A 15633-nucleotide genomic window follows, 5' to 3' on the forward strand; every position below is an offset into this window, starting at 1 on the left:
TGAACGAGACGCCCTCTGTGAGTGAAGGAGAGCTCGTATGTCCGGTCCGGTTAGGTCACCAAGATTGCAAAATGAATGACAATACAGTGAGCGGCATAACAAAACATTTCCTTGGGTTGCAGTTCATGTAAGTATAATATTATACTCTTTATGTCTAATCATTACCTCTGGAGGAAATGAACACATTCATGGGAAATGACGATGAAAGAAAAAAATAAAGAGACAAACCAAAGATGCACAGGCCACTGCACCTGGTGGGGAAAAGCAGGTGAGGGTTTAGATGATGTTGACACATTGATGTCTCACTAATACTGAGGTCAAAGCAGCTAAACACTGTCAGTGTCATATTAAAAGAATGCAGCCTGAAAGCTTCTGCATTCCTGTGGACTTGTGGTTGTGTTGTCGGTTCACCAGTTTGACTCTGTTTCCTTGTTTTCTCCGTCTTCCCTCATTCACTTTTCTCAACCTTCCCTCCAATTTGCAACTCTGCTTGAAGGATATGGATTGAAGTCAAATCAGGGACAGTTTATATGTACGGCCCAGTACATAAAAAATTGAAGATGGACCTAAAATTGGAGAAATATTGAAAAATACAAAGAGATTCTTCAGGACATTCAATGTAGACATACACATTGGTGACAAATGAAAGGAAAAAGCTTCATAAATGAGTAGATAAAAATGCAGATGCTTCTATACAGGGAAAACATAGTAAATACAATCAAATAGAGACTAAAGATATAGGGTATTAATTAACATATATTAATCAACTGGATCATCATATCAAATCCATTTTTAATACTATTCGTGTTTGTCATTTTTCTGTTATATCCATTAAATACACACACTTAAACCACAATTAACCTTTGCAAACTGTGTATTCAGGCTTTAACAAAATTGGGGGTGTTGAACTATTATTCCAACTTTATGGGCAACAGTGTGTATACGCACACACACTTGGATACCTCTCTGTTTTATTGTCAGCGGCAGGGTACACAGGATTCAAAGGAAATGAATATGCACAAATAATATGTTTTCTCTTGTACTGGAAAAAATTTGAAAGACAAGAACATGCATCAGTTACATGTTTCTCATAGTGGCTTATCAGCTGGTCTGGGAGATTCTAAAGCTGAAACATTTGTGTATAGCAGCAGCATTTTTGGAAGAAGTGCAAGTCAGCCAAGTAGTGAATGGTTTCCACTGTACAAGGTGCATGATTTTGAGTAGGACTGAACATACTGTGTTCACGCAGAGGTCTGTTGAAGATGATTCAAATCGTGTGTTGACAGTCACCAGATTTCAACCCAGTTGAACGGCTATGGGAAAGTTTGCAGTGAAATGGTGCTACTCTCCACTACCATCAAGAACAGGGAGGGCAAACACATGTTTAAATGATGTTCATTCATCCCCGTAAAGCTCCATGAAAAATTCCAATATCAGTTGTTAATAAAGGTACCGCATATGTATTACCACAAACTGGTGACACTACTGTGCTTTTTTCCTCTGAATTGGCAGATCAGCAAATACAAACTGGCACATCTAAAGCTGTTAACACGATGTAGTGTCCCAATGAGTCGAGCGTCCCATTAATGTGTAATTAATTGCCAGAATGTGCTTTGGTACTGTCTAAAATGTAAATACTGTTCCACAAATGCATAGACTGCTAGACAAGTAAATACAATCTGTCACATTCCAATACAATTTATAGATTTAAAATTCAACAATGTATTGAGGTTCCTTTAACCCAATTTATGAGGTGCACAGGTTCTCGACCATCCTCTAATGGTGGCCAGTGCAAATAAATGAGAGAGAAGCCTAACACCCAGTAAAAGATGCAGTGCATCATGGTGAAAAATGCTTTGTTGCCATTCTGTTCTGTAAGTCTTGTAGAATATTGTGGAAACATATTCAAAAGTTAGCATGTGAACTCTGAGCACCTGCAGCGGCTCATACACTTGTATTTAGTGCGATGTTACATATCGAGTTAGTTCCTCTTTAATCAGGTAGGCGGAAAAAGCAGAGGAGTAAAAGAAAAGCCTTCCCCTTGTAAGCACACACACACACACACACACACACACCTTTGTTACACTGAAAAGATACCAGAGCATGCAATGCATTCTGGGAACTGCCCTTGCACGGAGTAGTACAAGGTTGTACAGCACTGAAAATAAACATCAAATTATCAAAGTTGCATTTCCTGAATCGACTAGGAACAAATTCTAGGGGACTTGTCAGGTATTTAGTTATAAGGTACAACATATATACACACACAGTTCAGGGTAAAATGTTCTTTAGGGAACCACTTAATACCTGACTGTCAAGGTGAGCGCAGTGGAAACATGATGCAGCATGATAATCATCTGCTGGAGCTTGGCAGTTTGTGTCAAAACTTTTTTTCGTTTTGTTAAGCTATTGTACAACAGTAGTAACGTTGTACAATACCAAAAAGTATTGGTCTCATAATTTGGACTGATAAAAGTATAATGAATAAAAGATCATTAAGACCAAGATGGTTCAGATTGTCTACAACCTGGTGCTGCTTTGACAGTCCTGTAACCCCCAAATATACAAACTGAGACAGACAAACACACACAAAAAAATGGTTCCCTCGACAAAACGTCAATGTGATTTTTCCATTGGATTTTGGATTATTGCAGAAAATAAGATCTGTGTTAAACAAAAGTTTATAATACTTCCAGGTTTTTTTCAGAAAGGTAATCTTCACAAATGAACACCACTTTAAAGATTTTTGAAGCATTTTGAGTTAAAAAGCTAATATTTAGGCTATAAACCAACTACACCACGGTCACATGACTTCATAGTCAAGTCCATTAAGCTACACTACAGTTTGAAAAAAAACTACAAGCATAAAATGCTATACATTGATAAATGTACAAATTGGAAAGTTTGAGTTAGAATAGTTAGCAAGAGCGCGAGTATAAACATAACTGTTATGAATGTACATGTTTGGTGTAACGTCCAGACAACCTTTGTAGTCTCATTTAGTCTTGTTATAGATAGATAGATAGATAGATAGATAGATAGATAGATAGATAGATAGATAGATAGATAGAAATACTTTATTGATCCCCGGGGGGGAATTCTGGTGTTACAGTAGCAGCATAGAAAGTTAAAGTGACCACCACCATGCATGAATACAAACAAATAAGCAAAAAAATTAAAAAATGTTGTAAGTACCAGATCAACAATAAGAATTAGCAAACAAATTTGCAAGGTAAATAAATAAATAACATAAAGGTAAATAAATACAAAATGCAATATACACTATAAAAAGTACCAAATGCAATGTTGTTAGCACCCACCCTTTTTAAGACGTGAAAAATCTTCAGTGTGCGTGAGTGGAACATTTACTGACATATTTTATGTCATAGAACAAAGCGTGAAAATCTCCTACGTTTGTGTTAACCTTATTTCAGTCAGCTAACCAAAAACCCATTCAAGAAAAAAAACCCATTGACTTTGACATGAGGGAACTGGAAGTGCAAAAATGCTAATTCATTCCTTTTTTCATTTGAGGGCTCATTCTTTCAGCATTCATTTCAGCTTGAACGCTCCGTTCATCACAAGTCCTTCTTTGAGTAAACCTGCAGCCATTAACTTTTTTACCTCATCAGAACAAGGGTAAGGTCGTTTGGAGAACAGAAGCTAAACCAGAGATGTTCACACATCTGGATATTATCTGACCAAAAGTACTTTATGGCCTTTTTTGTTGGCCTGTGTTAGCTCAATTTATTTTCATATTGTATCTCTGTTCAAACCACTGACAGTAAAATAAATAGTTAGCTAGAGCTAATGTATACCACATACAACATGTTCATATGTTAATATGAAAACGACAGCTGTGGATTGAGCAAAAGACATATTTAGATGGAGTGATTTAATGTTTAACTGAACATTCACTCGCTTCACATACTTTGTTTGACCAATAAAGATATTATTTAAAACACGGAACGTCACACTTACACATGGAGAATTTTTATTGTGTGGTAGTGCAACCTTTACTTGAGTAAATTATCTGAATGCTCCTTCCCTGAACTACAAGGTATCAACTCAACTCCTGTTTCCAGTGTAGTCATATTGTAGAATCCCACATATCCTCCACCGTTTACAATATTTGGAGACATCCTGGTTGACAGACTTAGTAACCCTCAACAGACTCTAATTAAACCTCAAACTTAGGAATCATGGAAACAGCTGTTGGGCTTAATGTGCATTTGGACTGCTCTTCTCCAATTGATCTTCCTGAATTGGCTTCAATGATTTCCTTACCCAAACCGTTAACTTTTCAGTCAGGTTTTAGAGCGCACCATAGCACACAGACAGCACTGGTGAAGGTTACAAACAACCTCCTAATGGCATCCGACAGAAAACTTCTCTCTGAACTTGTCTTGTTAGGTCTGAGTGCTGCATTTGACACCATTGACCATCACATCCTATTACAGAGACTGGAACACTTCACTGGCATAAAAGGAACTGCATTAAGCTGGTTTAAGTCCTATTTATCAGATCAGTTTCAGTTTGTACACGTTAACAATGAGTCTTCTGTCCACACTAAAGTTAGACATGGAGTTCCACAAAGTTCGGTGCTTGGGCCGATGTTATTTACCTTATTTATGCTTCCTCTGGGTAATATTATCAGGAAAAACTCCATTATTTTCCACTGTTATGCAGATGATATCCAATTATATTTATCAATAAAGCCAGATGAATCCAATCAGTTGACCAAACTCTAAGTCTGCCTTAAGGACATGAAGTCCTGGATGACCAGCAATTTTCTGCTTAGCCCTAAACACTATAGAGACACACACACTGGATGGCGTTACTCTGACCTCCAGCTCCACTGTGAGTAATCTGGGAGTTATCTTTGATCAGGATTTGTCCTTTAACTCCCACATAAAACATATTTCCAGGACTGCCTTTTTACATCTGTGTAATATTACTAACATCAGGCCCATCTTGTCTATGAATGATGCAGAAAAATTAGTCTTCAAATCTGTCACTTCCAGGTTGGACTATTGCAACTCCTTATTATCAGGCTGCCCCAATGAGTCCTCAAGGTATCTCCTACTGGTCCAGAATGCTTCTGCTCATGTACTGACGAGTTATGGAGAAGAGATCATATTTCTCCCATATTGGCTTCTCTTCACTGGCTTCCAGTAAAATCCAGAATAGAGTTTAAAATCCCTCTCCTCCACAGTACCGTACTACCCCACTAGAGCACTGCGCCCCCAGAATTCAGAAATACTTGTGGTTCCTAAAGTCATCAAAAGTAGTGCAGGAGGCAGAGCTTTCAGCTATCAGGCTCCTCACCTGTGGAATCTCCTTCCAGTTCGGGTTCGGGGGGCAGACACCCTCTCTACATTTAAGAGTAGGCTAGTTTAGGGCTGGCCCAGGCCTTGGACCAACCCCTTGTTGTGCTGCTATAGTCCTAGACTGCCGGGGGACTCCCCATGATGCACTGGGCTCCTCTCTCCTCCTCTTCCTGTCCATCCTTATGGTACATGTCTCTTTAATGTCTGCTACTAACTTGGTATCTTCCCCGGAGCCTTTTTGTGCTTTTCTCATCTTTCAGGTTCCTGTGGTCGTGATCCTGGTTCTGGTTCTCTGGCTTCAAGAATCACTGCTGCGGATCATCAGACACAGCCACAGCCACCTTTTTACAAATTTTAGTTGTGTTATTGTTGTTCATATTTTAACTATTACATACTATAACACGGACCCTGACAGAAAGCCGCCCACCTCTGATCCTGGTTCAGTTCAAGGTTTTTTCCCGTTAAAGGGGAGTTTTTCCTGCCACTGTTGCCTAATATAATATCTGATGCTTGCTCATGTGGGGATTCTTGAATCCTTTATTTTTAAATCCTGAATCGTTGGGTCTCTCTCTTAATTAAAGAGTTTGGTCTAGACCTGTTCTTTATGGAAAGCACCTCGAGATAACACTGTTATGAATTGGCGCTATATATAAAGATTGACTGAGTGAGTGAGTGAGTGAGTGCAAATCAGGGATTAACTGCCAAGCTCAGAGTGATGTTCTATTCAGCCTGAGGCCTAGGACAAAATCATTTCTGTTGCTTCAATAACTCTGACCGTTAGCATTGCCATGAGTGAAGCAAGGGTACATTTCCTTAGGAAATAAACACACATTCAAAGACCACTAAGATCACTAATAAAACTGAATCAAGAAAGAAATTCTTGATCTTGCAGTTACAATTTTTTTCTGGTTAAAAATTTCAAACTGCTTTTGGGGCAGCTGTGGCTTTGAGGTAGAGCGGGTCATCCATCAGGTGGGTCGATCCCCGGCTCCTCCAAGTCTACATGTCGAAGTGTCCTTTGGGTGAGACACTGAACGGAAGTTGCTCCTGAAGCATTGCGTCAGTGTGTGAACGTGTATGAAAGAATAGTCTCCTCCAACTTAGACTTCTCCTGTATGAATGTGTGAACGGGTGAACGAGGATGTGATGGAAAAGCGCTTTGTGTTGTCGAAAGGACTAGAAAGGTGACGTACAAATACAGAGCACTTACTGTTTTAAGATTCAAATATGAATGTGTCCTATTTAGTAAAAAGAAAAAAGTTTGTATCTTCATCCTATTTATTTTCTATTGCACAGTACGTGGAGTCCAATCAGATGTTTAACATGCTTACAGGCATTTACTGTGACTGTCAGTTGTCAGAATGTCTCTGAAATTACATCACCACCAATTAACCATTTCGAATGTTCCTGCGTTAGAATGAGGCTGCTTCTCTGCTGAGTAAAACAACAAGGAGAAGAAAAAAATACACTCTTTTCTTCAGTCAGCATTGCTGAGGGAATCTCTCGAGAATCTACAGTATTGTTCTTCTCCTTAAGTAAAATAAGAACAGTGTCTGACGTATATTTTTTTTCCCAGCAGCAGCTGCTAAATAGAGTCTGAGTTCCATATTCTCTGATGATTCCCAAAGTTAATAGTGTTTCATAACTGCTCAGTCATGCGCTACGAAGCAAAGGCAAGAACTGTTTTTATTGACGTGTGGCAACAAGATCTGAATATAACACGTCAGAAAGTACATCCACCTTCTTCTTCGTCAGTTTTCATTCAAACTCACGCGCATGCATACTTGTACTTCAGTACTTGTGAGGACCCTCTCTCACATGCATTCGTGTACAGTGTATTTCTTAGCTCCTGACCTGAAAAATGACTACCAACTAAGAAGTGGTGGCTGACCAAAATGTCCTCACTTTCCTCTTATGCTGTTTAATTTCTATTGGTCCTCACAAAGACAGAAGATAACAGCGCATACGCACAAACGCACACCTTGAATTCATATAATCCAATGCTGCCACCAAGTGTTTCATAGTGGACTACATAACGTGCAATATGCTGTACTCTTTCCCTTGTTACTTATATGTGTATACATTCAATGTCTTATCTGAGCCACAGACTGATGGCCCACCTAAGCACAAGTCAACCAATTACGGGAACAAATCATCTAATGGTTTCTGGAAATACTGATGCTTGACAATAACAATAAGAGGCCATTTACAGTGTTACAATGCCACACTCAGTGCAGGATTCCAGAGGTATTGCTGAGTCTAGCTCAACAAACAACTAAAACGTATTGTGCAGTTAATACAGCAATTTCACAGACATAATGGTGCTTTTTCCCCAGAGGACACTAATGATAAATATTAGAAACCTATTACAAGGAACCCACACCTTAGTACAAGCTTAGGTGTATGCAATGTTTGAGTTGTGCTATGAAAATTAACATGAAAAACCAAAAAGGCAACACAGAGTGCTTGAGTGCCCCTCTCTGCGAGAGAATATTCATGTTATGGGTCTTTGCTGTGACGCCTTTATATATTGAACTGTGGTTCTCAAGGCTTCCATTAAATGAGCTCCATGCAGATGTACGAACACAAGATGGCCATGTTACGTCAGAGAGAGCAAGTTGATATCGTAGCATCCATCCACCTGGGGAAACAAAGGACAAAGAGACAGATTTTTCTTAAAAAGCCCTGAATACTCGAACAGGTGTCAAGTAATTCGGCTATATGTGCTTGTACAGATGTACATGTGGCAGTAATGCAACCTGTAGAAAGATATTTAACAATGTGCCAACAAAGGCAGGGAGGAAGAAGACAGCTTGCTGGTAAATATGGATGTGAACAATGCTGGTTTCCAACTTTCAACTTTCAAACAGTGTGATTCGATGCATAACACTGAGTGTAAAAAAACACTTCTGCTTGTTTGCAAGATGACCCACAGTATATAATAAAAAAGTATAATATTAGAGTAAAAAGTATAACATATATATAAAGTATTGTCTCCCTGGTTTTAGAAACAACTGAGCCAGTGTGAATCTTTGTTAAGTGGAACTGAAATTCGGAAATTCATCTGAAAGTGCAAAGGCCAAAATCCTGAGAAGTATCGTAACAAAAACAAGGATTAAACTGACACAGCTGCTGTTGTAAGCCAGAAAAATATATAACAGAGCTTAAATTACATCACTGTGTCCTCGAAAGGTGTTTTACAACATAGGTTTTGGGAACAAGGAAGAAAAATGTCTCCCTTGACTGCCTCTGTGTCAACTAAATTTCAATATCAGACTAGCTGAAAGCAGTGGTGATCTTCAGACTTACATCAAAGCGGCCGATAGAGGCGGTGGTCTGGTTGCTCTGCATCACCTCAGTCAGAGCCCACATTTGCTGGATACTGGAGGATACAGTCTGGGGGTCTGGGAGGCCCTGGGAGACACGCAGGAGAACATTTATTCTACACACAATGCTGGTGCCACGCATCAGTCTAAGTCCCTCCTTCCCCGCTCTGCCATAAAAATGGGTTTAATTGTTTGGAATTGTAAAAACTTGACTTGAAAAAATGTCGTGACCTAAGTCTCCTCAGCTGTAACCGTGGTTACAGAGACAGACTGACAGACAGACAGACATGTTTACCTCCAGGTCAGGGTGTTGGTCAACCACGGTCAGGTCAGACAGCCAATCAGAAACCTCCTTCTCTGGATCCTGAAAAGAGGACCAGGAAAATGCCATTTTAATTATGCAGTTAAGTCCAATGTTTCAATCACCAAGCTGACATATTTTCATTAGCTTGATTTCAAATTTCCATTTATTAATTCTGGGATTTGAAAAGTTTACTTTGGCGCCATCTGGTGGTAGCGCCGAGAATAACAACGTAGATAGTTACGCCTGCCTCTGCACTCCAGTGATCTAAAGCCAGGAGCATAATTACACTACAAATCAAACATTCCCTGGCATATCATTCTGATGTCATGTACATAAAAGCTAGAGGAGTTCTTACCTCCTCTCTCAGTGGCATTTAGACCTTATGAAGTACATTATTCTGCCTTTGCTATCTTACTTGATCGTCTAAAGTTCTGAATACATTTTCTGCCAACAGAACAAAAGCGAAAACTAACTGGCTCCGTATGAGGGAACATTTTGATCTCTTCAAGGCTGAAGGTTAGCCAGGCAGAGGACGGCTGTCTCAGGATCAGTCTCACAGACACCACGTGATCCGGCTCTACCTGCATCTGTACAAAAAACAGAAAAGAATGAATTAACTAAATGAGGCAGTTAAACAAGCAAGTTTCTCTGTAAAAACACGTACATGTATTTGATGCTGCCATCTGAGTTGATGATACTTGAACTTTTTTCAGCTTTTTGCTGTGACTTCTTGTGTGACCAATGGAAACCACAGACACTAAGCTAATTGTATTGGTATCTTTGGTGTGAGCTCTCTAAATTACATGCTCTTCACCAACAGCAACAAGGAATGAAGAGAAACGGTCCCAGCGTCAGTTTTGATTAATGAAGCAGAGTCAGTAAACACTTCATGATATTAGTTAACAAAATGTGCTTAACCCTTTCATGCATGAATTATGATAACCTCAGTCAGGATTGTTTTACTAAGTGTTTTTATTCATCTTTAGGCATGAAAAACAAGGTTTGAATTTTTTTTTTTCAACCCATATTTTATAAAGATATATTTACATGTCCAGTACTTGAAATACAGCTAGTGATGAATGATGTACAATTCAGTGGACATGTGATTAATCATAATTTCCCCCCAATGTAAAATCAATACTTGGAAAATTTCGCAATTGCATGACTCCTTAGATGTTACTTGATGTCATCATATTTTTTTTTACCTGCAAGGGTTTCTTTTTATAGAAGGTTTGAACAGAAATAAATTAGCAACTTGGTGTTTCTGTCTGTCTGTCCACCATCTTGGTTTCACTCTTCTTTGTTTTTCACTTGCAATGGCTTCCCACTGGGTAGCAGTGTATGAGATGATGCAATAGCATCCACTGTAGTGGCTGATATGCAACTATGCCATCAAAACTCATGCATATACAAGAAAACAGCTTTTGAATAGCTGCACACTGTAGTGACCTCTATGCATGAAAGGGTTCATCATGTTATTTTGCCAACAAATGTTCTATATTTTGAGCTACAACCTCCTCTATTTGGCTACGTGATGAGAAAACATTAGGTGGATAACTGCAGCATGCTTCCTACGGTACACATTGTTTGCAGTCAGTTGTGGCTGGCAGCCATGGCGGGGGAGTTGCACCTTGCTGCTACCCAAACAAAATACAGTACAGTGACATTGGTGGGCACTGCGTGCAGGAATTTAATCGGATAAAATTTGGATTTGTGTTTTTAAAGTAATTCTGTGAATTTGCTTGGCTCATACAGGGGTTCACGTCCCCTTACACAGTCCCAGGATACATCCTTAAGGCTAAATGTGACAAACAATAATCCATAAACAGAATAAACATCATTTACACATCAGACCTGGAGCACCATCTGAGGTAAACACAATTTAAATCACCATTCACCATCTGGCTCTACTTGCAGAGAGAATAAACAAGAAATTAATGGAAGAAATGAAAAAGATAACTCAGCTCGTATTGTCTCCACATATCAACATTACAGCGCAGTACAATTGAGACTTTCCTGCCGAGTTGGCAGGACTGAATCCAACGCTGCCTGAGAGGTAAAATAAACTGCACTAAGCTCTGGCAGGCAGTGGAAGTTTTCTGCCTAATGGGATCTGTTGGTTTACAGATCCAGTGTGGAGTTCAGCTACAGTTGTGTAGAATAGTGGGCTATCATTTAATGCTCACTTGGGATAGAAGAGAAATAAATATTCAGGGCTGGCCAAGCAGTGCCTACACGGAGAAGGTTTGGCTGAACACGACTCTGGACCAACAAAACAAGAAAAATGTGGTATCATCTTATAATTTCCGTTGCTATGAGCACATTTGCAAGTAGAATAGTCTTTACAGAGTTCTAATATCTCATGTAGATGTAGTCAGCCCTTCAGGGTGGAGGTAGAGTGGAGTTAGACGATTGCTATAGTCAGGGCAGTGACAGCTTGTCACAACTGGTGCATCTGTGTGACAACAGGTGAACGGGAGGCAAATCGAAAAGCACTTTGAATAAAAGCCAATAATCTGAAGAGCTGAATTGACGTTATGGACGTCATTCTATCGTTATTGAAAGATGTGCTTTAGGTCATTGTTAAAAACTCTAACATGTTCCACCTACATCACTAAGACATCCCTTGTCAGTGTGTGTGCAATATGTACGTTTAAATCTCAACCATGTTCTAATGGAGGGGACTTTAACCCTTGTGATGTCTTAACATTCTGTATATTCCCCTTCTCTAAACCCCTCAAATAATGCAGCTTAATTGAATTTTAAACCCCAAATCTAGTTTACATGATGAAACAACCTGTTATTCATCAATTCAAGTCAACTTAAGTCAGTTTCATTTGACATTCAACACAAGTCATCTCAGAGCGTTTCGGGGGTTTTCTCTGCTGTTTACCACGGTGGCGGGTCATTTTTGACCCTTAGGACAACAGGAAGGTTAAGTTGTCATGTGTAGAAACACTATGTGCCTGAGATTCTGAGATTTTCTACATTCGCATTTTCAAATCAAAGCCTTAGGTCTTCAAAAACTCATGGATTTTTATGTCCCACTGGCACCTGAAACTAAATTCCGCCACCAGTGGATCCCCTTAAACTGTTTTAACATGAGCTTTGACACAGTCTGGAGCTTTAAACTATCAACCTCACAGTCAGAAGGCCACTACTCTATTATCAGCTGTTCATCTGATGAATTAAGGACACAAGACTCTATAGTCAATCTCACACACACACACACACACATGCTTCAGGCCACCTGCATCCTGTGAATGGAGTAGTAGTCTTGGGAGCCTCCCTCAGTATGGGGGTTGTCCATCAAAGGCAGGTCTCTCAGAGCAGTGCACCACTTAGCAGGGGCCTCCTGCCCGGGGCTCCTCTTCAACACACGCACAGTTACATAGGCTGTGTAGTTGTTCTTAAAGGTGATTTCTTTAATCTGAAAGATAAAACATTGCCCGTAAATTATGAATACCGTGCGTATCGGGGGGGGGGGGGGGGGGGGGGGGGGGGACTGGAGTCCCTATGCTACATTACTTTTTTGATATGATATGATGCTATCGGGATCTGATTTAAGTGGACATTTGGAATTGATCTTTCAAATGTAATCAATAAATGAATTATGATTTGCTTAAGCTCTCTCTGGTGTCCTAATGGACGAGATGACACTTACAGTAAAAATAGAGTTGCAGTCAGACTCATTAAAGCGAGAAGAAACATGCCTCCAGTCCACAGTTGGGTTTAACCCGTTGTTTAAGAAGAGAGAGAGTGAGAGAGAGTCTGCCGAATCACAGTATTACCATTTAAACCTAAAGACAGCACCACTGAAACTCCTGGTAGAGATAATTCCTTCATGCATAAACGTACTGCAGGCGTACGCCTTTGAAGCTTTGAGCTAATGAGGAGTCACTCTGCATTAAAAATGATTTTTAATTAGGACTAAATGCTAAGAAGTAGGTCAGTGCCCAAAATGTTTGAAGTCTCTCTCAAGACAGGGAATGCAAGCTTTATATTTAAACAAATGTTTTGTTTTTATGTGTGTGTGTGTTTTCTTCTTAATGAGACAGCGCTGCCGGGGGACGCCGGAGATACTGAAAAAGAAAGTTCAGAGAAAACGGCACTTTGAGAATCATATTTATCGAGCTGCACGCTGAGGGTCGAGGGAGGCGCACTCTGGTTAGATTGCAGATTAGCGATGTGCTAGTACTTTGTTCTAGACAGATAGATTTTTGACACCAGGATCCGCACAAACAGAAAAAAATCATCAGCACCTCATCAGCAGACGAGGGGATGACAGGAACTCAAGTGATCAAGTTACAGTGTGTGTGCGCCTGTAAGGCCTTTTGTCTGGATGTGTGTAGAAAGAGACTTTCCAGCCATTTCTCATCCAATCTCATAATGTGCTTTGCATCGTGGTAAAATCAAGAATTTAGCAAAGATAATACAGCATGGTCACCACTTTTTGATGATACTGAATGGTGGTTTCTGTGCCAAGTAGTGTCTTACGTTGACAGGCTTTCCAAAGGGTAGGGCAACATCTACCACAGACACACCGGAGTGACACGGTTCTGTTTTGGTGTCTCCAATCTGTAGGTGGACCGGAGGCTTGATCGTGCAGCTCACAGGCTTGATGTCATCAGTGCTTCCACTCATCTTCTGGGGGGGGGGACACACATTTACACAGGTACACACTAGATTCAAATCACACACCTTACATTTGATTTCTCACCAGTCACCCTGACCTACCTGCACGTGTACATGTATATTTGTGCACGCCATCGTGTGTATGCATACCTACGTCACCACGTCAACGTAATACATATACAAAATAGAGACAATAAACTGTTGTCAATGTCATAAATCTTTCATTATTTCACTGTAAAGCTGTGATGCTCTCTAGCTAACGTTAGCTGGCCTGTCACAGCACCATGGACAGCGACATAGCTGAGCAGAGAGCAGGAGCAGTAACACGGATGACTCGCTATGTTAAAAAAAAATGGTGTTGTTATGCTGCAAATCAGCTGCGCGAGACGTGCTAATACACGAAGGTAGCATAACGTCAGCGCGGAAGCTAATAGTGAGGAAACTGGAGATAGCAGCGGCAGCAGCAGCTGACGGGTTAGTTCGGCGTTAATGGCGAAACAGGGGTCGAAGGAATAAATAAACAGTATTGGGGGCAGAGCTTACCTTTCTTTGTCAGGTAGGAGTCAGAGTTTAAAAAAGCAACGGTGAGGCTGAGGACAGATGACAGAGGTTGACATGCTAAAGACACTCTGTTACTTCCTGACTGTAACCAAGGCGACAGCGAGAGTCTTAAAGGGCCAGCAGCACGCTCTACTGCCTCCTTATAATTAATCAGTCAGCTCCATCAATATTTGGACATTGACACAATTTTTTTCAGCGTTTCTGTTTTGAAATGAAACAATCAAGATGTGCTTTAAGTGCACACTTTCAGCTTTAATTTGAGGGTATTTACATCCAAATCAGGTGAACGGTGTAGGAATTACAACACATTTTTAATGGTGCCCTCCACCTTTTTAAGGGAGCAGAAGTAACTGGACAAACCGACATAATCATAAATCAAATCGTCACTTTTAATATTTGGTTGCAAATCCAGTGACATGTCAATGTCAATGACAGCCTGAAGTCTCGAACCCACAGACGTCACCAGATGCTGGGTTTCGTCTCCGGTGATGCTCTGCCAGGCCTCCACTGCGGCTGTCTTCAGTTCCTGCTTGTTCTCGGGGCAATTTCCCTTCAGTTTTGTCTTCAACAAGTGAAATGCATGCTCAATTGGATTCAGGTCAGGTGACCGACTTGGCCATTGCAGAACATTCCACTTCTTTGCCTTAAAAGGACTCTGGTTGCTTTCGCAGTATGCTTCGGGTCATTGTCCATCTGCACCGTGAAGCGTGCACCTAAGAGTTTTGAAGCATTTGGCCGAATATGAGCAGATATTATTGCCCGAAACACTTCAGAATTCATCCTGCAGCTTTTGTCAGCAGTCACATCATCAATAAATATAAGAGAACCAGTGCCACTGGCAGCCATACATGCCCACGCCATTACACTACCACCACCATGCTTCACTGATGAGGTGGTATTCTTTGGATCTCGAGCAGTTCCTTCCCTTCTCCATACGCGTCTCTTCCCATCATTCTGGTACAAGTTGGTCTTTGTCTCATCTGTCCATAGGATGTTGTTCCAGAACTGCACAGGCTCTAAACTCTAATCTGGCCTCACCAATGGTTTACACCTTATGGTGAACCCTCTGTATTCACTCTGGTGAAGTCTTCTCTTAACTGCTGACTTTGACACAGACACGCCGACCTCCTGGAGAGTGTTCTTGCTCTGGCCGACTGTTGTGAAGGGGTTTTTCTGGACCAGGGAATGTTTTCCGGGTCTTTTGGCGTTGCTGAGCTGACCAGTGCGTTCTTTCTTTTTTTTTGATTTTTCAGCCTAATGGTGGCTTGCTTCACTGATAGTGACAGCTCTTCGGACTTCAGATTGAGAGTTGACCTCACCAGATTCCAAACACAAATACCGCACTTGAAATGACCTTTTATCTGCTTCTTGTGAATGACATAATGAGGGAATAACACACACCTGGCCATGGAACAGTTGAGCAGCCATTACTTCTGGTCCCTTAAAAAGGTGGAGGGCACATAAAATGCCATTCACC

The 15633-nt window shown here is 40.6% G+C and overlaps 1 protein-coding gene across 1 annotated transcript; it reads right to left on the minus strand.

Moving 5' to 3' along the window:
* Positions 1-7808: 7808 nt before the first annotated feature.
* On the minus strand, positions 7809-14195 carry nicn1 (nicolin 1). The gene is made up of 7 exons (XM_070850799.1): positions 14139-14195; positions 13458-13607; positions 12211-12390; positions 9434-9547; positions 8952-9020; positions 8640-8744; positions 7809-7971 (listed from the first exon to the last, which is right to left on the minus strand). Exons 2-7 carry the CDS (start codon positions 13602-13604, stop codon positions 7930-7932), a joined length of 657 nt encoding a protein of 218 aa, XP_070706900.1. The 5' UTR covers positions 13605-13607; positions 14139-14195; the 3' UTR covers positions 7809-7929.
* Between the last annotated feature and the right edge of the window lie 1438 nt (positions 14196-15633).

Source organism: Pempheris klunzingeri, chromosome 2 (assembly GCF_042242105.1).
Source record: "Pempheris klunzingeri isolate RE-2024b chromosome 2, fPemKlu1.hap1, whole genome shotgun sequence".
In the NCBI taxonomy this organism is placed as follows: Eukaryota; Metazoa; Chordata; class Actinopteri; order Acropomatiformes; family Pempheridae; genus Pempheris; species Pempheris klunzingeri.

Bases quoted from the DNA above. Each gene is read 5' to 3' on its own strand.
- nicn1 (XM_070850799.1), bottom strand. From the start codon at position 13,604: ATGAGTGGAAGCACTGATGACATCAAGCCTGTGAGCTGCACGATCAAG. The intron at 9,548-12,210 runs GTGGCCTGAAGC...TTTTTTGTACAG, and splicing joins ACTCCATTCACAGGATGCAG to ATGCAGGTAGAGCCGGATCA. The intron at 8,745-8,951 runs GTAAACATGTCT...CGTGTCTCCCAG, and splicing joins ACCAACACCCTGACCTGGAG to GGCCTCCCAGACCCCCAGAC.